Source organism: Elephas maximus, chromosome 6, assembly GCF_024166365.1.
Source record: "Elephas maximus indicus isolate mEleMax1 chromosome 6, mEleMax1 primary haplotype, whole genome shotgun sequence".
NCBI classification, from domain to species: Eukaryota; Metazoa; Chordata; class Mammalia; order Proboscidea; family Elephantidae; genus Elephas; species Elephas maximus.
Window position 1 is genome coordinate 59,008,019 of NC_064824.1, and position 20,091 is coordinate 59,028,109.

Sequence of the window (20,091 nt, forward strand, 5' to 3'; positions counted from 1 at the left end):
GGTAAGAGGAAAAGTATAATGCTTACACTATAAGCTTTTATATTCTGTGCTTGGAACATCTGATTTCACAAGTATTGAAGGGAAAATAACATTTATTTTAGTAACTAAATTTTTTAAACAATTTTATTAGCCGTTCAGTGTCATCTCAGATTTAGAAGACAGCAGTACCATAGTAGATACGAAGATTGGTTGTGAACTTCATGGAAATTTAATCAATATTAATGCGTAGATGCATTGTGCTAGGGCTGTGAGCCTCTATGTGGAGCCATGAGTACAACTACATTGTCTTATAGAGTTAAACTTTTTGAAAAACATTGTATTCAGTAGTTATTGAACAGTTATAAAACAGTTGCACTGGAAGAAGCCATTGTGGTCATTTTGCAGGTGAGAAAACTGAGGCCCAGAAAGTGTACGAGTTATCCAGGTCATTCAGTGGGTTAATGTAGGAACTGGTACTCATAGCTGAGTCTCCTCATTCTTTTATACTATAGCTGGAAGTTTAATCAATTAATTTTTGCGTAGGTAATATATGTATACAATTCAGGATTTTAAAAGTATAAAAAGGTATTTAGCAAAAACTTTTTCTTCCACCTTTGCCTTCAGCAACTTAGTTCTCCGTTCTAGAAGTAACCATTATTCCCATGGTTTGTTTCCTTTAGAGTTACTCTATTTATATACAAAAAGCTTCATTTTAAATGTGATGTAATGGATATCCTTTAGCATCACATTTTCAGTTTATCAGGGTAAAATACAGTGAAACCTGTGAGAGCCAGAACTCAAAAGGACTGCCTGTTTTTCCAGGTCTCACAAGTTTTCCACCTTTGACAGGGTGCAGTCTTATCACTTTTCTGTCACCTCTTTTACTGGAAAATATTTGAATTTTCCTTCTCTGACAGGTTTCTACCTTACACAGGTTTTACTGTAATTGAAGGTAAACAAATTTATCTTTAGGTCTAAACATACCTTACTTTTTTGGAGTGTGAAACTTTTTTAACCTATCAAGAACTTATGAATAGGTTATCTATAATTCATAAGCTGTGTATTTTATAATACACCTGCTTTTCCACAGCATGGCTATGTGGAGGTATAAGATAACTTCTGACTTCTTAGTGGTCCAGGCAATGTCAATGACATGATTGGGGTGGGTTTTAGTTGCTTTTATTAGCTGACATAGTATTTATGTAGAATGGGTTCCACTCCAAGCCATTTAAATAGGGAATCTTATTTTATGAACTGTGGTCAGCAGTCCCTTTATATAAAACTTAGGATTCTACACAATTCCATTCAACCTGGTACCGCAGCTGCCTCTCATGAACTGCCTATATTTCCATTCTGTAGTTTCTACCACTTTGCTTATACATCACTGCAGTGCTAGGATTTATACTTTTCCTTCTCAACTATTATTTATGCTCCAGTGGTTTTTTCCAATTTCAAAAATTAATTGGGATTAGGTACCTATTCTCCCAGAGACATTTCTCATACTTAGTAATTCATATGAATGAATGGATGAATATAGAAATATTAATCATTCAAAATGATGGTTGATTTTGAAGTTTATTTCACCATGATGAATATTTGTGTACTTGTTTTGAGTGTATCATGCCAACAATATTATAAAGCTTCACTCTAAAGATTGACTAGAGAAGTATAAAAATAACTCAGAAATTAATCAGAGGAATCTCAAACTCCCCCTTTCTAGTTCCTCCTCCAAGCCATTTTTTCTCTGAATAGACAGCCTCTTAGACTGCTGCTGGGTACCAGCCTAGGCAGAAATTCCTTCTTTGCAAGGTTGGCAGGCTTTAAGCAAAGAAAACATGGGTAAGGATGTGTAAGAAGCAAATAAGCTAAGAGCTGTTGGCATTCAGAATATATTGTCTTAGAAATGGTGCTGTAAAAGGTGGCTAGGTTGCTATGAGTTGGAATCGACTCAACGGCAACAGGTTTAGCTTCCTAGGTTAGCCACTGAAAGAAAGCTTACTTAGCCCATAATATATAATACTGTAGGAGAGCGCCATTCTTTGTAACAGTGCTTCTGTGAGAAGCTGTTCCAGATTTCAAACAGCCGATTAATGAATGAACTGTGGGAACATACTTTGTTTTAATGAAGAATTGCCTAAGTTTTGCCAAGTCTGTCATATGTTTAAGTGTAAATTAAAAAGTTAAGTATGAGGTTTTAAGAAATTCCCTAGCTATAACTTTCTCCTTTATCTGTCTGATATATGATGGCATTTTGCTAGTACATTTTATCTTTAATTTGCAATTTGACCCTTTCAAAAGGTTAGTCTCCTCCTTGATAGAACTAATCTTATGCTTGGCGTATGCTGCTACAACTCATGATTGTGTCAGATTGGTGATTTAATTTGAGAGAATTTATTATTCACTGAGCTAAACAGGCTGTTCTTTTTGAGCTCATGGGGAAGGAGGACCTAATGCGTGGTCAGCTTAGTTATGGTTTGGGATGAATGTGCAGGTGATATGTGAAACTGGAAGACTGCTTGAGGATATCATTTGATTTAAACTTACATTTCCTTTGTTATTATTATGGCTGTTAATCTTTCATGCTCCCTGCGTTTGTTTTGGTGTCCCTGGGTAGTACAAACAGTTAATGTACTTGGCTGCTAAACAAACATTTGGAGGTTCAAGTCCCCCCAGGGGCACTTCAGAAGAAAGCCCTGGTAGTCTACGCCCAGGAAACCAGCTATTGAAAACCCTACGGAGTACAGCTCTCTTCTGACACAGATGGGGTCACCATGAGTCAGAGTCAGCTTGACAGCAGCTGATGTTAATTTTACTACTGTAAGTCCCTGGATTACTCCCATTTAGGGACAACTCACACCCTGTAATGTTATGTAAATTTACCCTCACTTTGAAGTGAATGATACATCTTCTTCAGGACAGTCACCTTTGCTTGCTGCACATACCAAAAACCCACTGCTGTTGAGTCAATACTGACTCATAGCGACCCAATAGGACAGGGTAGAACTGCCCCACAGGGTTTCCAAGGAGCGCCTGGTGGATCTGAACTGCCGGCCTTTTCGTTAGCAGCTGTAGCTCTTAACCACTACGCCACCACGGTTTCCTTGCTGCACGTGCCGCTTTTAAATCACTGAAAAGGCTTCAAGCCTTTTCTTGCACCAAAAAAAACCCACTGCCATCAAGCCGATTCCAACTCATAGTGACCCATAGGACAGAGTAAAACTGCCGGATAGAGTTTCCAAGGAGCACCTGGTGCATTCAAACTGCCGTCCTTTTGGTTAGGAGCTGTAGCACTTAACCGCTACGCCACCAGGGTTTCCTCTTAACATCAAAGTTAGGCTAAATAAGAACTGTATGCCCCTGTTTCGACTTACCTACTTACCTACAAAATTCGGCCTAAAGACACAGTTAGAAACAGATCTCATAACCTGGGGACTCCTGTACTTTTATCTAAATGTAATTGAAAATTAAGAAGGTAGTGTCTTCAAATACTAACTTGTATACTTCAGCAAAGCAGTTAATCTCCAGCAGGGGCCCATTGGCTGGCTTTTGTATTTACTGGCCACAGCTGTTTTTAGTTCTATGACTACTGTGTAGAATTGTGTAGTAGGGCATGGGACAAAGGCTCTAGAATGAGGGGACGATTGGGGCCTGAAATCCAGGCCAAGCCCCACTCTCTATTTAGGCTATGTCTGCTTGGGAGACTGGGTGCTTTTTTCTAATTCTTTCACTGCATGTGTGCACTTTCTTCTAATTTGCACAACAGTGAATACAAACCAAAGAAGACCCTACTTACTTCTAGTTTTGATCTACACAGTATAGAATTTTTATGTGCTGAAATTTAATTCATTGCTCCTAATTTTTTTTTATTGGTTATTGAAATGGACAAGGATTTAATTCATAGTACTTAAATTTTGTATATCAACATTTTAAACCACCGCTTCCTATGGGATTTCATAGCACAGTTTTATAGCAGACATTAGGAGTATAAGAATGCATTGTTACAGTACATATGTAAAATGTTTTAATACTTGATGGAGTGATTTTTTCTCACAAAGCTTATAGATAAGACTAAGCTTTATTCTCATTCTGATCCTGAAAGTACATAGACTCCTCAATTCAAGAATTTCCTAACATACATGGTATATTTGCAGTCAAAATGATCGGAGTTCAAATCTCAACTCTGTCTTTCAATAGGTGTAAAATGGTGTGGGGGCAGTGACTGACCTCTTCTAACTTCAAAAGGGGCAAGGAGAATCAAGATCAGTAGCCCAAGGCTGATTCCTGTAAGGCAGAGGTTAGACATGACTCCTCTCTCTGCCATCTTTACCAATTCTGACACCAGCCAACCCTCTCCTGCCACAGCACTCTCTACTTCTCTGCTGAGTCTGGTAATTCATTGCATTTGCCAAACAACTCACAGACAATTCTCATGATTATGGGGTTTATTAGGGAAGTAACAGGTTACAGTTCAAGTTCAGGAATGCTCAGGATACAGTTCTTCCCTCTTGCCAGCTGTGCTGGAGGGCATGCCTCTTTCTGGCCCTCTGCCTCTGCCCTGCTTGGGCAAGTGTTAAAAAGCTCTTTTAGCTTTGCCGAAAAGTGCCCAGAGGCACCCCACTCTGCCAGTAAGCCTTACCTGAAGGTGCTTAGCTCTAGCTCTATAGGTCAGCAAACCTAGCTCCACCAAGTGCTGGAGGCATCCTATTCCACAGCAAGCCTCCTGCCTGTAGGTACTCAGGTTTCTTGCCCTGTGGGCCAGGAAGCCCACTGCACTGTCTCCTGCCAGTCTCTCCTGCCAGTCTTTCTGCCACAACTTCTCACCGTGTTATGTTACAGCTCATAACATGAGCTGTAACATAAGCTCTCTCTTCTCTTTCTCTTTCTCTCAGTCTCCTGGTTCCAGGAGCTTCTCAGCGCAGGGATACCGGGTCCAAAGGACACACTCTGCTCTTGGCTCTCCTTCCTTGATGGTGGTGGGATCCTCTTCCTGCCCTGGAATTGGCTCTCTTTTAAGCTTAGCAGGATGGTAAAACTGACCAGTCCCCGTGGTAGACCACAATTACCTTATTTGCACAGTCCCACCCAGTCGCTTGGGTGGGAATTACAAGACCATGGCAAGAAAGGCCGCATAAAAGTGATCTTTCACACCACAATAGATAGAAAATGGGACACATTAAGATTTCTTGAAATTTATTCTCCTAATCTGTCAAAATACAAATGGAATCAGCCTGCTTACTGGATTGTTATGAAGATTGAAGGTCGTAATGTGTAAAGCGGATACTAGATGTTCATTAAATGTTCACTTCTCTACCCCTTCCTCCCCACCTCAACACCTTAAGACCTGATTAGAGAGTTTAGAGAGTGTGTTAACCTTTTGCACTACTCAGGAACTTTCAAATCCCCCAGAATTCATAAAATCAGACTTAATAAATTATGGATAACTATAATTTAGATTATGATGAGGTCATAACCTTATCTCCAACTCTGAGCAAGGCTACTGAAGCTGTTGAATTTGTGTTGCCATAGTCCCGGGTGGTGCAAGTGATTAAGTGCTTGGCTACTACCTGAACGGTTGGTGTTTTGAATCCACCCGGAGGTGCCTCAGAAGAAAATCCTGGTGCTCTACTTCTGAATGATCACAGCCATTAAAAACCCTGTGGAGGTCTCAACCCACCTGGAGCAAAGGAGAATGAAGAACACCAAGGTCACACGATAACTAAGAGCCCAAGAGACAGAAAGGGCCACATAAACCAGAGACCTACATCATCCTGAGACCAGAAGAACTAGTTGGTGCCCGGCCACAATCGATGACTGCCCAGACAGGGAGCACAACAGAGAACCCCTGAGGGAGCAGGAGATCAGTGGGATGCAGACCCCAAATTCTCATAAAAAGACCATACTTAATGGTCTGACTGAGACTAGAGGAATCCCGGAGGTCATGGTCCCCAAACCTTCTGTTGGCCCAGGACAGGAACCATTCCCGAAGACAACTCATCAGACATGAAAGGGACTGGACAGTGGGTAGGAGAGAGATGCTGATGAAGAGTGAGCTAATTATATTAGGTGGACACTTGAGACTGTGTTGGCATCTCCTGTCTGGAGGGGGGATGGGAGGATAAAGAGAGTTGGAAGCTAGCAAAATTGTCACGAAAGGAGAGACTGGAAGGCTGACTCATTAGGGAGAGAGCAAGTGGGAGTACGGAGTAAGGTGTATATAAACTTATATGTGACAGTCTGACTTGATTTGTAAACGTTCACTTGAAGCTCAATAAAAGTTAATAAAAAAAAAAAACCCCTATGGAGTGCAATTCTCTGAAACACATGGGGCCACCACCATTAGTCAGAATGGACTCAAGAGTAGTTAGTTTTATATCATGCTTTGAAGAATGTATGCCCCATCTCTCTGAACCTATAGGTGAGAAAAAACATTTCAAATTTAATCTTAACTTATTTAGGATAAAATGTCTTTTTTTAGAGGATGGTAAAGGTATTGTCTCAGGATACATCATCAGATTCAAACAGTTGTATTCATTTCATTAGATGAAAAATACTAATTTGTCTTTTTTCTACTCATGTACCTATGTAGGCATTAATTCATGGACTAAACAGACATTATTACTCCATAACCATTAACTATCGGAAAAATGAACTGGAACAGAAGGTAAGTTTAAATTTTTATTTTAGAGAGAGGAGGAAAAGGTCTTTTTAAAATTGTTTAAACTATTACCTAATTTGAATTTGAGTTGTTAACTTTTTTCATTTTCCATTCTTCATGAATTATAGTGTAAAATAAAGGAACATCTTATTAGACATGTTGAAAGACATATTTTACTTTATTGGTAGGTGCTTAAGCAGGAGAGGAAGTAGGAAACAAAGCATTATTCCAGTTTGGTTTTATAATAAATTATAAAAAGCTTTCTCATTGTTGTATGATTTTCTGATGAGTTTATCTTCCTTAATAATATGACTTTTGGTTAACTAAAGTATTGAAAAAAATAGCTTTCCAAATTTGAGAAGAATAAATTAGATTACAATTGTGTAGTACTTTTTAAAAACATACATGCTTGTAAACTAAAGGTGAGTCATAAGTTTTCACATATTGAGAGCTAGAATCTTATAATCCCTTTTTATACCACGCAGCTTTCAATTTTGTTTGCTTTTAAGATTATCTCCCATGTTGGTGGATTTTGTTTGTTTGTTTCTACCATTTTAGGATTATTTCAGGTACAGTTTTTCTGTCAAATAATGCCAATTATTTAACTCTATTGCTTTGTGTGTGTGTGTGTTTTAAGTGAAAGTTTATAATTCAAATCAGTCTCTCATACAAAAACTTACACACACCTTGCTATGTAACCCTAGCTGCTCTTCCTCTAATGTGATAGCACACTCCTCCTGTCCGCCCTGTACTCCCCATGTCCGCTCAACCAGTTCCTGTCCCCTTCTGCCTTCTCATCTCGCCTCCAGGCAGTGTGTATTGCTTTTTGAAATTACGCTCTGAACTGCCTTTTTTCTTTACTATTATAATTAGGCATTCTCCAAATTAGTTTATTTCTCTCTGGAAAAGACTTTTTAAAGAACACTGAGTTTATCATTGACAGCCAGTAAGTTTTGGTTCCCGCATGTACTCTCAATTCCAAATGTGATAAGTAATCAGTAGCAAACAAGACTGTACTAACTAATTAGTTTAAACTGTTCATCACAGAGGTACCTTAGAAGGGGATGCTGGTGCATGTGATGAGCGGGAGGTGGAGTAGGTTGGGCTCTCCATACCTATACCCCTTTAACTAAATCACCTTCGTTTTTAAATGTCCTTTATATATTGGGAGAAGAATGTACTATATAAAATTTTCTTTGAAAGAAGAGTTCTGCTTTTTATTGTTGTTGTTAAGTTTAATAAACCCCTGTTTTAAAAGTCAGAGCCACCCACAACCTCACCTGAAGGACCTGCATGCTTTAGAATAGTGTTGAGTGAGGGGCTGCAGAGGACAGTTCCCTGTTGGCCCAAGGAGAAACACACAGGGATGCTAAAGCCCTCTTTGAGCTGCTTGCTTATATTCTGGTTTACTGCTGCTGTAGATTTAGATGATTGCTTAAAATACATTTTTCAATACTTATTTTTTAATTTTATATGGAATGAGTATAGACCATGAAAAGACACTGATAGATATAAACTGAGAAATTTATTCAGAAATTCAAAGATATGAATATTTTGTCAGTGTGGTACCAACCATTTGGAAAGATTTAGCTAATTCAATCAATTTTTCTTTTCTTCTTTTTTAGCCACCATCCTTGGCATTAATAACACACATATAAATATATGCATAAATGAATTAATGTTATATTTATGTTCCTGATAGCTCAGTTCATCTGCTTTCTCAGTAACAAAAGCTCTGCCTTTACTTTTACCCAGCCAACCTATATACTTTACCCCAACCCTTACCTGAGGGTCCCAGTGGATTCCTTGCACAAGTGTGGTATGAATATCCTGCTGCTCCGAGGAATCCTTCTTTTGAAGTGATGCTAATACTGCTGGTTAGGGAGCAATTCTGAGAACTACTGGTAGAGCAGTGGTTCTCAAAATTTTTATACATAAGAATCACCTGAGGATCTTGTTAAAATGTAGGTTCTGATTCAGTATATTTGGGATGGAAATGCAAATTCTCAGCAGGGGAATGAACCGGTTCAAAGCCCTGATTTTCTTTTTGCAAACTACATTTACCCCCATGGGCCCTAGGAAGGGGTAGGAGAATTCAGAACTTTTGTATGTTGGATCACCTAAGGTCTCATAGGTGATTTTGACACAGTTTATTCTCCAATGTAAGGTGAGCTTTTCATTGCACATAGCTACACACCTCTAAACAACTAAGGTAATTCCAAACCCGTACACTTACGTCTTTAGATCCTCATGGCCCATGAATCACATTTAAGGTGTACTTGTTCTAATGGCAAAATGACAGCATTCTGTAGCCATCGTTTTACTCATTTTGCATAATTTTATCAATCATTAAAAATAAACTTTTATTTAATGATAGTTTTCAATTGAAGAACATTTATAGAGTGGGCCTATGGTGAGGACTTCAAGTAAAAACTGTCTCAAGAATCTGAACTTGAGAACAGAGACTTCCAAGAATATGTATTCAGAACTAGGAGTACAATTTGAGAAGCATTGAACTAAGGTGTTTAATTTCACAATCGCTAAAATAGGGCCAAGAAAGCCCTGTGGCGGCACAGTGGTTAAGATTTTGGCTATTAACCGAAAGGTTAGTAGTTCGAATCCAGTCAGTGGCTCCACAAGAGAAAAGACCTGTCAATCTGCTCCTGTAAAGATTACAACCTAGAAAACGCCATGGGGGCAGTTTTAGTCTGTCACATTGGGTCACTAAAACCCAACAACAAAAAAAAGCCCAACAACAACAAAAAAAACTTTTTTTGCGGGGGGGGGGTGGTCACTATGAGTCAAAAATAAACTCAACAGCACCTAAGAGCAACAGAATACTGCCAGACCCTAGTTTCCTGATGTGGTTGCAACTAGATGAATCAGTGATTTACTTCCCACCTTTATGGCTCTTAATTTTTTGACCATAAAGAAATTTTAACTTTTTAAATTATAGGTCAAATTTTGGAATTTGAAAGAACTTAAAGATTATCTAAGCCCTCAGTTCATAGATATGTAACTGAGGCTCAGAGAGATTAACACAAGGTCATCCAGTAAATTAGGGCATTTACTACCTTCTTGTCATTTGAAAGCTAGGCTATATGAAATATTAGAATTCTTTGTTTCTAAGATAGGAGTTTCATCCATTCCTTAATTCAACAGATATTTACTATCTGCTATGATTAGGTAACGTTCTAGAATCTAGACCCTCGTGATCTTGAAGTAAATAAACAAGGCAAAGTTCCTGCCCTCCAGATTTCTCTTTTGTGGGAAAGAAATGCCATAAACAAGTAAACAAAAATTTCTGGTGTTGATAAGTGCTATACAAATAATAAAGTAAGTTAAGGGAAGAAAGTTTTCTTTTTAAAATAGCGTAGCGTGGCTTTTTTAGATAGCATGGTCAGAAGGCATCTATCACTAAGGAAATGCGGAAAGTAAGCCATGCAAAGATAAGGAGAATAGCCTTCTAAGTAGAAGGACAGTAAATGCAAAGGCGTAGGGCTCGAACACTCCTTAGGTTATGTTAATTTAAACTGAAGAGAATTTTTACCAAATTTATTTGAATTATTTAGTTTAAATTTATTAATTCTCAAAGCTTTTTGTGAAGTTGTTTCTCAAGACAAGTGAAAATGACCATCAGCCATGCAGGAAATTAATTAATCTTCATATTTTTTAGATGTTGCTAAATTTGCATAAGAAGAGTTGGATGGAAGGTTTGACACTTCAGGACTACAGTGAACATTGTAAACACAATGAATCAGTGGTAAAAGAGATGTTGGAATTAGCCAAGAATTACAATAAGGTAAAATGCACTTCCAGTATTTGTTTCTCATAATCTTTGGGATATGTATGATTAGATTTCAAGCATTGTATAAATATAAATAGCTAAAAATAGCGTGGCCTATTTTTTGGACCAGGGACTAGCAAACTTTTTCTGTAAATGGCCAGAAAGTAAATACTTTAGATTTTGCGGACCATCCAATCTCTGTGGTAACTATGGAACTCTGCTGCTGTGGTGCAAAAGCAGCCTTGGACAATATTAAAATGAGTACTTGTGGCTGTGTTCCAGTGAAACTTCATTTACTAAAGCAGGTGGCTAGCCAAATTTGGCCCGTGGGCTGTAGTTTGCCATTCCTTGTTGTAGACCATGTAAAATAGATATACTTTTGAAATTTCTTCATTATTTCAGGGAGTGGTTTTCTTTCACAGGAAGGGGAGTGAGGAGATTTACAACCACAACAGCCTTAGTACTTGTTGTATATAATTTATTTTATGAACTTTTCGATTTATCATTTAATACATATTTATTGAAAACCTAGTACCTGCCAGGCACTGGGCTGTAGTGAGAAGCAAGACACACAAGGTCTCTGTCCTCAAGGAACTTATTCTCTGATGGGGGAAACAAAAAGTAAACAAATAAATACAACACAATACCTTGTGATTAGAGCTATGAAGAAAGTAAATAGGATGATACAAACAAGAGTAACTGGGGGAGACCACTTTATATGGAGGCTTTTTAAAAAAGTCTTATAAAAATGTTTATTGTGTGCTGAAATATATGTGGCCGTGGTAATGTTTATGTTCTTGTTTTATACTTTTGAAATTAGAAGGTACTACAGATACGACTAAACTTTATCTTCCATGTTTTCCAGGTTTTTAAACCAAAACTCTCATAAAAAATAGATTTTACATTTTGACCCAATACATACAAATATATGTGTATGTATGTATCTGTATTTGAAACAAAAGTTTTGTGAAACAGTATTTACTCTTATTACATGTGATATGTTCTATTTTCTTTTTCCTTTGACCCCATTTTATTCTGTTTCAATTATATACATACATGCATGTACACACATACACATATAGTTTGCAACTCACTAACGGGTTGAAAACCTGCGTTTTGGAAAACACATTTACACCTTATGTAGTGTTAAATTTATACATATTTATTGAATATATCCTTTGCAAATTGCTGTGAGAAACAGAGATCCTTCCCTCATTTATAGTAAAATAGGAGTGGTAAAACAATTCATAAATAGCCAGACTACTAGACCAAAATCAGTCTGTTCCATAACATTGTCCACAGACCAGCAGCATCAGCATTACCTGGGATCTTGTTAGAAGGACCCCCACCTCAGACCTACTGAATCAGAATCTTTATTTTAGCAAGACTTCAGATATATATATATATATATATATATATATATATTCATTGAAGTTAGAAGCTAGAGAAACATTGCCATAGAGAAGTGCCGTGGGAGTTCAGAGGCTTACTTTGAATTGAAGGAGATCCAGGATGCTGTCTTTGAGAATAACAACATTTAAAGTAGGCCTTACTGGTAAGATTTGGACATTCAGAGGAATGTCTCTATAGGCAAAATAAACATGAGTAAAGACTAAACCTAACTCAACCCGTTGCCATTGAGTCAATTCCGACTCATAGCGACCCTATAGGACAGACTAGAACTGCCCATAGAGTTTCCAAGGAGCACCTGGTAGATTCAAAATGCCGTCCTTTTGGTTTGCAGCCATAGCACTTAACCATTACACCATCAGGGTTTCTGAGTAAAGACTAGGAAACAGAAAATGTATAGGACATGTTTAATAAACAGTGTATGGGTAGAGTAGTACACGAAGGTGAGTTGTGCACAAGGGTGGGTCATGCACAAGGGTGAGTAGTGAGGAATAAAGTTTTTAAAAGTTGATTGAGGACAAGTAACAGAATTTGGAATATCGAGATAAAAGTGATTTTTGAGCAGGGACATGATATGCCCAGAACCTGATTTTAGAAACATAATTTGACAGCAGTGTAGAAGAAATAAGGAACCCTGGTGGTGCAATGGTTAAGCACTTGGCTGCTAACAGAAAGGTCAGCAGTTCAAACCCCCCAGCTGCTCTTTGGGAGAAAGATGTGGCAGTCTGCTTCTGTAAAGATTACAGCCTTGGAAACCCTGTGGGGCAGTTCTACCCTATCCTGTAGGGTCACTATGAGACTTGATGGCAACGAGTTGGGGTTTTTTTGTGTTTTTTTTTTTTTAAAATAGAAGTAATAATGCTGTAAGAGGAGATTTGAAATGGAGATTCTATTTAGGAGGAGCTTGCTGTTACCCAAACAAAAAGCACTAAGTGTACTGGTTATCACAGTGGCTGTGGGAATAAATAAATAAACAAAATGTAGCACTATTTGGATAAATGAAGTGAAGAAACCAAAACCAAAAACCGAACCCTGTGCCATCAAGTCATTTCCGACTCATAGCAACCCTATAGGACAGAGTAGAACTGCCGCATAGAGTTTCCAAGGAGCGCTTGGCAGATTTGAACTGTCAACCTCTTGGTTAGCAGCTGTAGTACGTAACCACAACGCCACCAGGGTTTCCAAATGAAGTGAAGAAGGCAGAATCAAAGATGAGTTCAGTGTTTCCTCCCTAGATGACTAGAAGGATATTAGTATTGTTATTATTTCCAATAGAAGGATTGAGGAAGGAGATAAACAAGTTCAGTTTTAAATAAGCACTTAGAAATTTGGGACTAAATATTAATGGTAAGGGCTGGAGCTTGAGATCTTGGAGTCATAGTTAAAAACTAATATTGGTTGTCACACAAAAAAATATTTTAAACACATCTTACCAAAATTAGTATTAGCCAAGAAACAGTGTATAAAATTGACTAAGTTTAACAAGTGTTTTGAGAGAATAGAGCTTTGAAATGAAGTTGATGGGCCCATACAAACTAAATTCCAGCAGAATTAGGTTTGGCTTTGAAGGGCACCTCGTGATTTATATAGTGTTCCAGCTGGAAATCCCATTGGTGCTAGACTAGTAGGGGAAATATTTGTCTTTCTGGTGTATGTATTTATTCTATGGAGATTAGATAAAGGGGAAGAAATAGTTTTCATATTTAAAAGAATTATGCTTTTATAAATTAAAAAATTCTGACTTAAATTATTATTCAGCAGACTCTAAGGAACTATTTTCATTCCTGTATAACATTACAAGTTGAAGTAAATTCATATCGGTGCCACTGCCAAGAAATAACCTATTTATGGTTACTACTGCCCATCCGCAGAAGTTTTCCTGCTTTACAGTTTTTTAAATCTCTGTAGTATTCAAAAACTTGTAAGGTTTGGCTATAAAATGAAAACAATGTGTAAGCTGTGATATGAAGGAGTCCAAATTTGGGGATGTAATTCCCTCTGATTGAAAGAAAATATAGTGGATTTTTTAGTAACACTTAAAAAAAGAAAGTCCCATGCTACCAATTCTTCATGGTGTTCTTTTTAATTGGTTGACGTTTTAAACTAAGGTAATTACTGTCAGGTGCCAGTAAGTCCTAAAGTGAAAAAATATTAGAAAGTAGTTAAATTCCTGTGTTCCAAGTTTTCAATTTTAAGTCTGACTTCAGCACAGAAATACTGCTTGATTATTGATCGTTTGACTTCTTTAATTACTGAATTACAACACCCACAGCTCTGTTATTCCAAATCTCCTAATTTATTCATGCCAGAATGCATCTGCTATTTTGTTTAAATGTGATTATATTTGAGTATATATTTGTAAATGCACATGCAGGTGAAAAAAATGAATTGTAAAGAGCATTTTAAGAATGCATAGAAACATAAGAATTTTGCCTTGGTTTCAGACATGTAGTCCTATACATTCTCAGCTCTTACAGTTTATTTTTCCTGTGGAAATATTGACCTACTTAACCTTAATAACCAAAGAAGTTTGGATATTTCTCTTATCTATCTATATATAAACAATGTGATTACATGATTACATTTCGGTTTCCACAGTAGTTGTATTAAAGTCTTGTTTTGTGCTAGTGCAATAAGATAAGAAAAGCAAAAATAAGTTATAAATATGGGGGGAAGATGGGCTAGGTTATCATTATTTGAATATGAACATAGCAAATCCAAGGGAATAAGCTAGGAAATTGTAAGAACAAAATATTTTAAACTTACTATTTTGATTTTGAAATTTGAAAAAAAAAAAAAAAAAAGGTTTTGTGAAAAATGTGCCATTAGTGGGAAAGTGAATTGATATAATGTTTTTGGAGGCCAAGTTGATATCTTTCAATTTGTAATTTAAATTTAAATTTCACAAGTATTAAGTTATCCACAACCTGCTGTTAGATGTAAAAAATCAAATTGTATAACAATATGAAAAAATGCCTACCATGTTATCTCCCCTCCCTTTTTTCAAAGGTATCTCTCTCTGTCTCACATATATGTCAACGTGCTGAGATGACAACAGTGTCACCTCTAAGGTGGGAGGTATGGGAATTCTATACTTTGTGTATTTCCAGAATCATTTTCAGTTTTTACATTAAGCAAGTATTCTGTATCTAATGAGTAAATATCTACCGTTGTGTTAGCCCAGAAGCATAATGATTTAGACAAGATAGAAATGTGTTTCTCCTGCACTTCAAGGCCAGTATGAGACTCTAGCGTCATCAAGAATCCAGGTTCCTTCTGTCTCTCTGCTCCACTTTCCTTACACTGGCTTCAACCTCTAGGTCACTTCATGACTCAAGATGATTTCTAGAATTTGAGCCACCCCATCTGAGTTCCAGGCAGCAGAAAGAGAAGAAAAGGCAAAAGGAGGATGCCTCCTAGTTAAATCAGGGTCTTCTTTGTAAGTCCTACCCAGCACTTCTGATTATATTTCAGTGGCAAAACTTAGTGAAATGGACATACCTAGCTGGAAGCAAGGCTAGGTCTTTTAGCTGGGAGCATTGCTGCCCTTAATAAAATTGGGATTATGTTACAAAGGAAGATGGAAAGAATGGATATTAGGTAGGCAGTGAGCAGACTCTGCCATAGAGGAAAATTTTTTTTCAATAAGCCGAACTGCAGTATCTGTTCTTTTTTATATATGAATGCATATATACACACACACACGCATACATATAGACATGTGTACATATAAGGAGCCCTGGTGGCACAATGGTTGAGCGCTTGGCTGCTAACCAAAAGGTTAGAGGTTTGAACCCATCAGTCACTCCACAGAAGAAAAGACCTGGTGATCTTCTCCTATAAAGATTACAGCCTGGGAAACCCTGTGGGGCAGCTCTACTCTGTCACATTGGGCAACTATGAGTAGGAATCAACTCAACAGCACACAACATACATACATATATATGTATATATATATATATATACACACACACACACCTTTATTTGTAATTACATTTTAAAATCGAATCTCCTATAAGATTTTTAATAAACTAAGGATCTGGATATTATTTTTTCGGGATGCATTTTCAAAAGTAATGATTTCCCAAACTGCTATAAATGTTCCTTCATGGTTAATCTGCTTTTTTTTCTGGGCCTACTGCCACTGCCTTACCTCCTAATTGATCCAGTTTCCCTAGTCTTTCCAACTCAAATCCATTTTCCATTCTATAGAATGGTCTTTCTAAAATGCAGATTCGTTGTGCAACAAAAGACACTATCAAGAATATGAAAAGCAGAAGAAAAAAAAATCTTTGATGGTTACAAGGGAAAGGAGAGGTGGGGAGGGAAAATCAGTAGATAGTAGACAAGTGTTAACTTTGGTGAAGGGAAAGACAACACACAATATAGGGAAGTCAGCACAGCTTGACCAAGGCAAAGTCATAGAAACTTCCCAGACACCTCCAAACACCTTGAGGAACCGAGTTACTGGGGCAGAGGGCTGGGAACCATGGTCTCAGGGGACATCTGAGTCAACTGGCATAACATAGATCATAAAGAAAATGTTTTACATCCTCCTTTGGTGAATAGTGCCTCGGATCTTAAAACCTTGCCAGCAGCCACTCTGCTTCCTTTGCCAGCCAGCCCTCTTTCTATACCTTTGCTAGAAGTACCAAGGTTCAGCCCTTACCCGTTTGCTTTTCTATTGTTAGATCTTTTTTTTAAAAAAACCTGTCTTCATGATTTAACCATGCTGACAGTTTTCAAATTTCTCTTTTCTTTTTTTCACTTGAAATTTATTCCGTTCTTTAACTGATTCGTAGATACTTTCACTTGAGTGGCCCGATTACTTCAAATGCTACTTGTTTGAAGATGAACAGTTGTCTTCCTTTCCCCCGCCCCCCTCAGAAGAGTTTCCTCTACCAGTTTTGTTATTAGTGGCACTCTCGTTTTCCTAAGCATCATCTAGGCTTCAAACTCTGTACTTGTCTCCTTTCCTTTCCTCGTGCTCCACAGCCAGTCAGTCCCTAGGGTCTTTCTTTTTCTCTGTAACCACTATGTATCTTCCTTAATGTGTTCTTCATGCATTCACCCTGAACCTCTCCCTCCAGGCAATCCATAAGGCAGTTAGGTACACTTATTTACCTGTTTCTCCCACTGCTCCTTGTACACACTAAAGTATATTTTAGGTCTCATAATTTGAGGTTTAGAGACAAGGAAAACTCAAACATAAGCTCCTTTGGGAGCAAGAACTGTCTTACTGAGTGGGTACTTAATAGTGATTATTGAATATGTAAAATGATGAAAATTCCACTGTTGAGTACATGCATAGAATATACTGGAGTGTTGTAAGCTATTCCAAAAAAGAAGTTCCAAAAATTCCTTACATGGTAGAAGTACTGCTGAAATTAACATATGGTACCCCAGGAGGTAGTTCCTAATTTCTTCATATGTAAAATGTAGATTACCTCACTGGGATGTTTTAAGGATTCAATAAATTAATATTTGTCAAGGCATGTGTATGTTAATTTTTATTACTGATGGTAGGAGAAAATCCAGCTTTAATGCTTTTCATACTCACACCCCTTATGCTTTTTCAGATCTTTTTCTCATGTTTTATATTTGTTAATTTTGTATCCCATGTATGTTTTATAAAGGCCATTTTTTTAAGCTTATCCTTTACCTCCGTAACCTATAATGTAGTTTTTTTATTATATAATCGATATATTGACTTGATATAAAAAAAACAAAAACTAAACTCATTGCCATAAAGCTGATTCCAACTCAAAGCGACTCTATAGGACAGAGAAGAACTGCTGCGTAGGGTTTCCAGGGCTGTAATCTTTACAGGAGCAGACTGCCAAATCTTTCTCCCATGGAGTGGCTGGTGGGTTCAAACTGCCAACCTTCCTGTTAGAAGCTGAAAACTTAACCACTGCGCCACCAGGGCTCCTTATAAAAATCAATAAAGAAGCAAAATATGTTGTCTTGAAATCCATTAGCAGTTATACTGAGATTGTTTCATGGTAAACAAAATTAACATATGCCATTTAGCAGTTTGTGTTCTATTTTTAAGTGAAAATTGCCATATAGGTGATATCCAAAAGCATTTCCTTAAATGGGAGCACGGCATGTTATATAGTAAACAAAGGTAGCAGATCAGAGGGGGGAAAAAAGCAGCCCAAAGAACAGTCAGAGGAGTATAAAATGGGATAAGAGACATGGTGTCATGAAAGTAAAGGTTAAAGGAGTAGAAAACAGGGGTTGAGTCTTTAAAGGTGTTCAGAAAGCTCAACAAAACTGAGTCTGTTGGAATTGACATGGTGGAGATGGCTAGAAGAGTGTTAATGAAGTGCCAAGGATCCAGTCCATATTTGTTAACAGGTAAATAAAATAGCGGAATTTGAGATACACATTTTTCCATTTCAGAAACTTGACCATTATCAGAAAAAGCGAATGATGTTAATGGGTTCAGTAAAATCCTTTTTAAGATGGGGGTACATCTGAGGGGATTGTGATCGCACAACAGATCAAATTCCAAGAATTTCTTAGAACTGTGCAGACCGTGCGTGATGGGATAGCCATCTGGGGGTCTTTGTTGATAAACTGTTAAAAACGTTTGTAGTGTGAATAGCCACAAACATTTTCAGTGCTTTTTTGTTGGTTGAGTAAACCGAAGAGCACGAATGCAAAAGCAAATTTTGACGCCAAATCACAGAAGTTGCCATAAACACAGAAGTTCCCCAGTGAGGACACTGCCTGTGCCTGAATTTCATTTGTTTCTACTGCTACTTTTCTTAATTTTTCCTGGTAACTAGCCAGATTAGAACTATGAATGAAGGCAAACTGGTCTTGCCCAGGTTGTAGATGAGATATAGGTAACTTAGGTAGATGGAGAAAATATTTAGGGGTTTGATATGATGATCTGGTCTGTCTTAGAGTAGAAGAGATATGCTTACTCTTTTGTCATAGGGGTTTGCAACCTTAGAATATGCCTAAATCTACAGCTGCTCCTCACTTCCCAGATGGCATCTATGGCTGGGAGTACTTTTTACCATCTGTACTTCTCAAAGAGTTTGTGAACTCTCTTTTAATTATTGGAAATGGAAAAACTAATTGGTAAAGTGGCTAAATGATGTAAAAGATTTTAAAATTTTGAGTTAGAGCTTTTTACATCCTATTTAGCCTTTTGAGTAAGATCAGTGCTTTAAACGCATTTTGACATGTATCTTTGTATATCTGCCATCTTTGATATTTTCGGTACTCTACGTTTACTGCCTAATAGCTGTTTTGTACATGAAGTGGTATTTTGAGCCAAGTTCCAAAACTCTTGCCTTCTACCAGCACTGTACTGTTTTTGGCATTTGCACAGAACAACTAACACTGAATGGCTATGGAGCACAAGCTAATATGAATTGTCCCATTCATCTAATAGGCTTTCAAGTCGATAAAGTATTGTGTCACAATTTGTAAAAGTAATTTAGAAAGAAAAGGTCTTAATGTGTTGCCAGCGTTCCCATGTATGTAAAACACTGAGATAGTGGGAGAAGCAATTTCCCAGTTAGAAAATAGTTTTATAACTAGCTGCGAATAATAAGAATGACATCTGACTCTGAAAATGAACATATTCTCTGTCTAGGGGATTCTAGATTTGGAGTGTTATTAACTTTTATTTTTCCTTTTTTCAGGTTTATGAGTCATAAATGTATTTCCTAATGATGTGTTGTAAATAAGTATCTTCTAATAATTAGTAGATACGATACTTATTCGTCATCTTTTCTCTTTAGGCAGGTTCTACTGGGGAAAATTCTCTAGATAGTTTGTCCATTTATAAAATTAGACACTTGCCATCTTTGCTCATTTTCAAGTTCTCTGTTTACAAAACTATTAAGAAGGTGTGAAATGCAGCCAAACTTCCCAGTTTATGGGAAATGTCTGATGATTGCCTTTCCTACATGTTCATTGTTCACACATGAAGAAATTTGGCAGCTGTGAGATTATTAAGTTTAGAGTATCCAAATCTAACCCTCCCAGGGATTTTGGTTTCCTGCTTTCTGCTACCACCACCTCACCTCCTTTTATAGCAATCTTTGTGGTAAGTTCTGTGATGGCATTTCTTAAGGTTGGTGATCATTAAAATTTTCTTAGTTTTCCATTTGTCAGGAGTAAATTTATTCCATTCATGGAAAAATAAATAGACCAAGAGTTCACCGGATGCAGTCCTATCTTCAGGCAGTAACATACCCAAACTGTTAAAAAGGAGTTTCCTTACACTTGTTGT

General features: G+C 37.4%; 1 protein-coding gene across 2 annotated transcripts in view; it reads left to right on the forward strand.

Annotated features, from left to right (window-relative positions):
• PSMD14 (proteasome 26S subunit, non-ATPase 14) overlaps positions 1 to 20,091 on the forward strand; it is a 111,376-nt gene that overhangs the window by 87,113 nt on the left and 4,172 nt on the right. For both annotated transcript variants that reach the window (XM_049887302.1, XM_049887303.1), the window contains 2 exons: positions 6,566 to 6,640; positions 10,311 to 10,436. In XM_049887302.1, the coding sequence (XP_049743259.1) occupies positions 6,566 to 6,640; positions 10,311 to 10,436 (201 nt within the window). The remainder of the gene's footprint in view (positions 1 to 6,565; positions 6,641 to 10,310; positions 10,437 to 20,091) is intronic.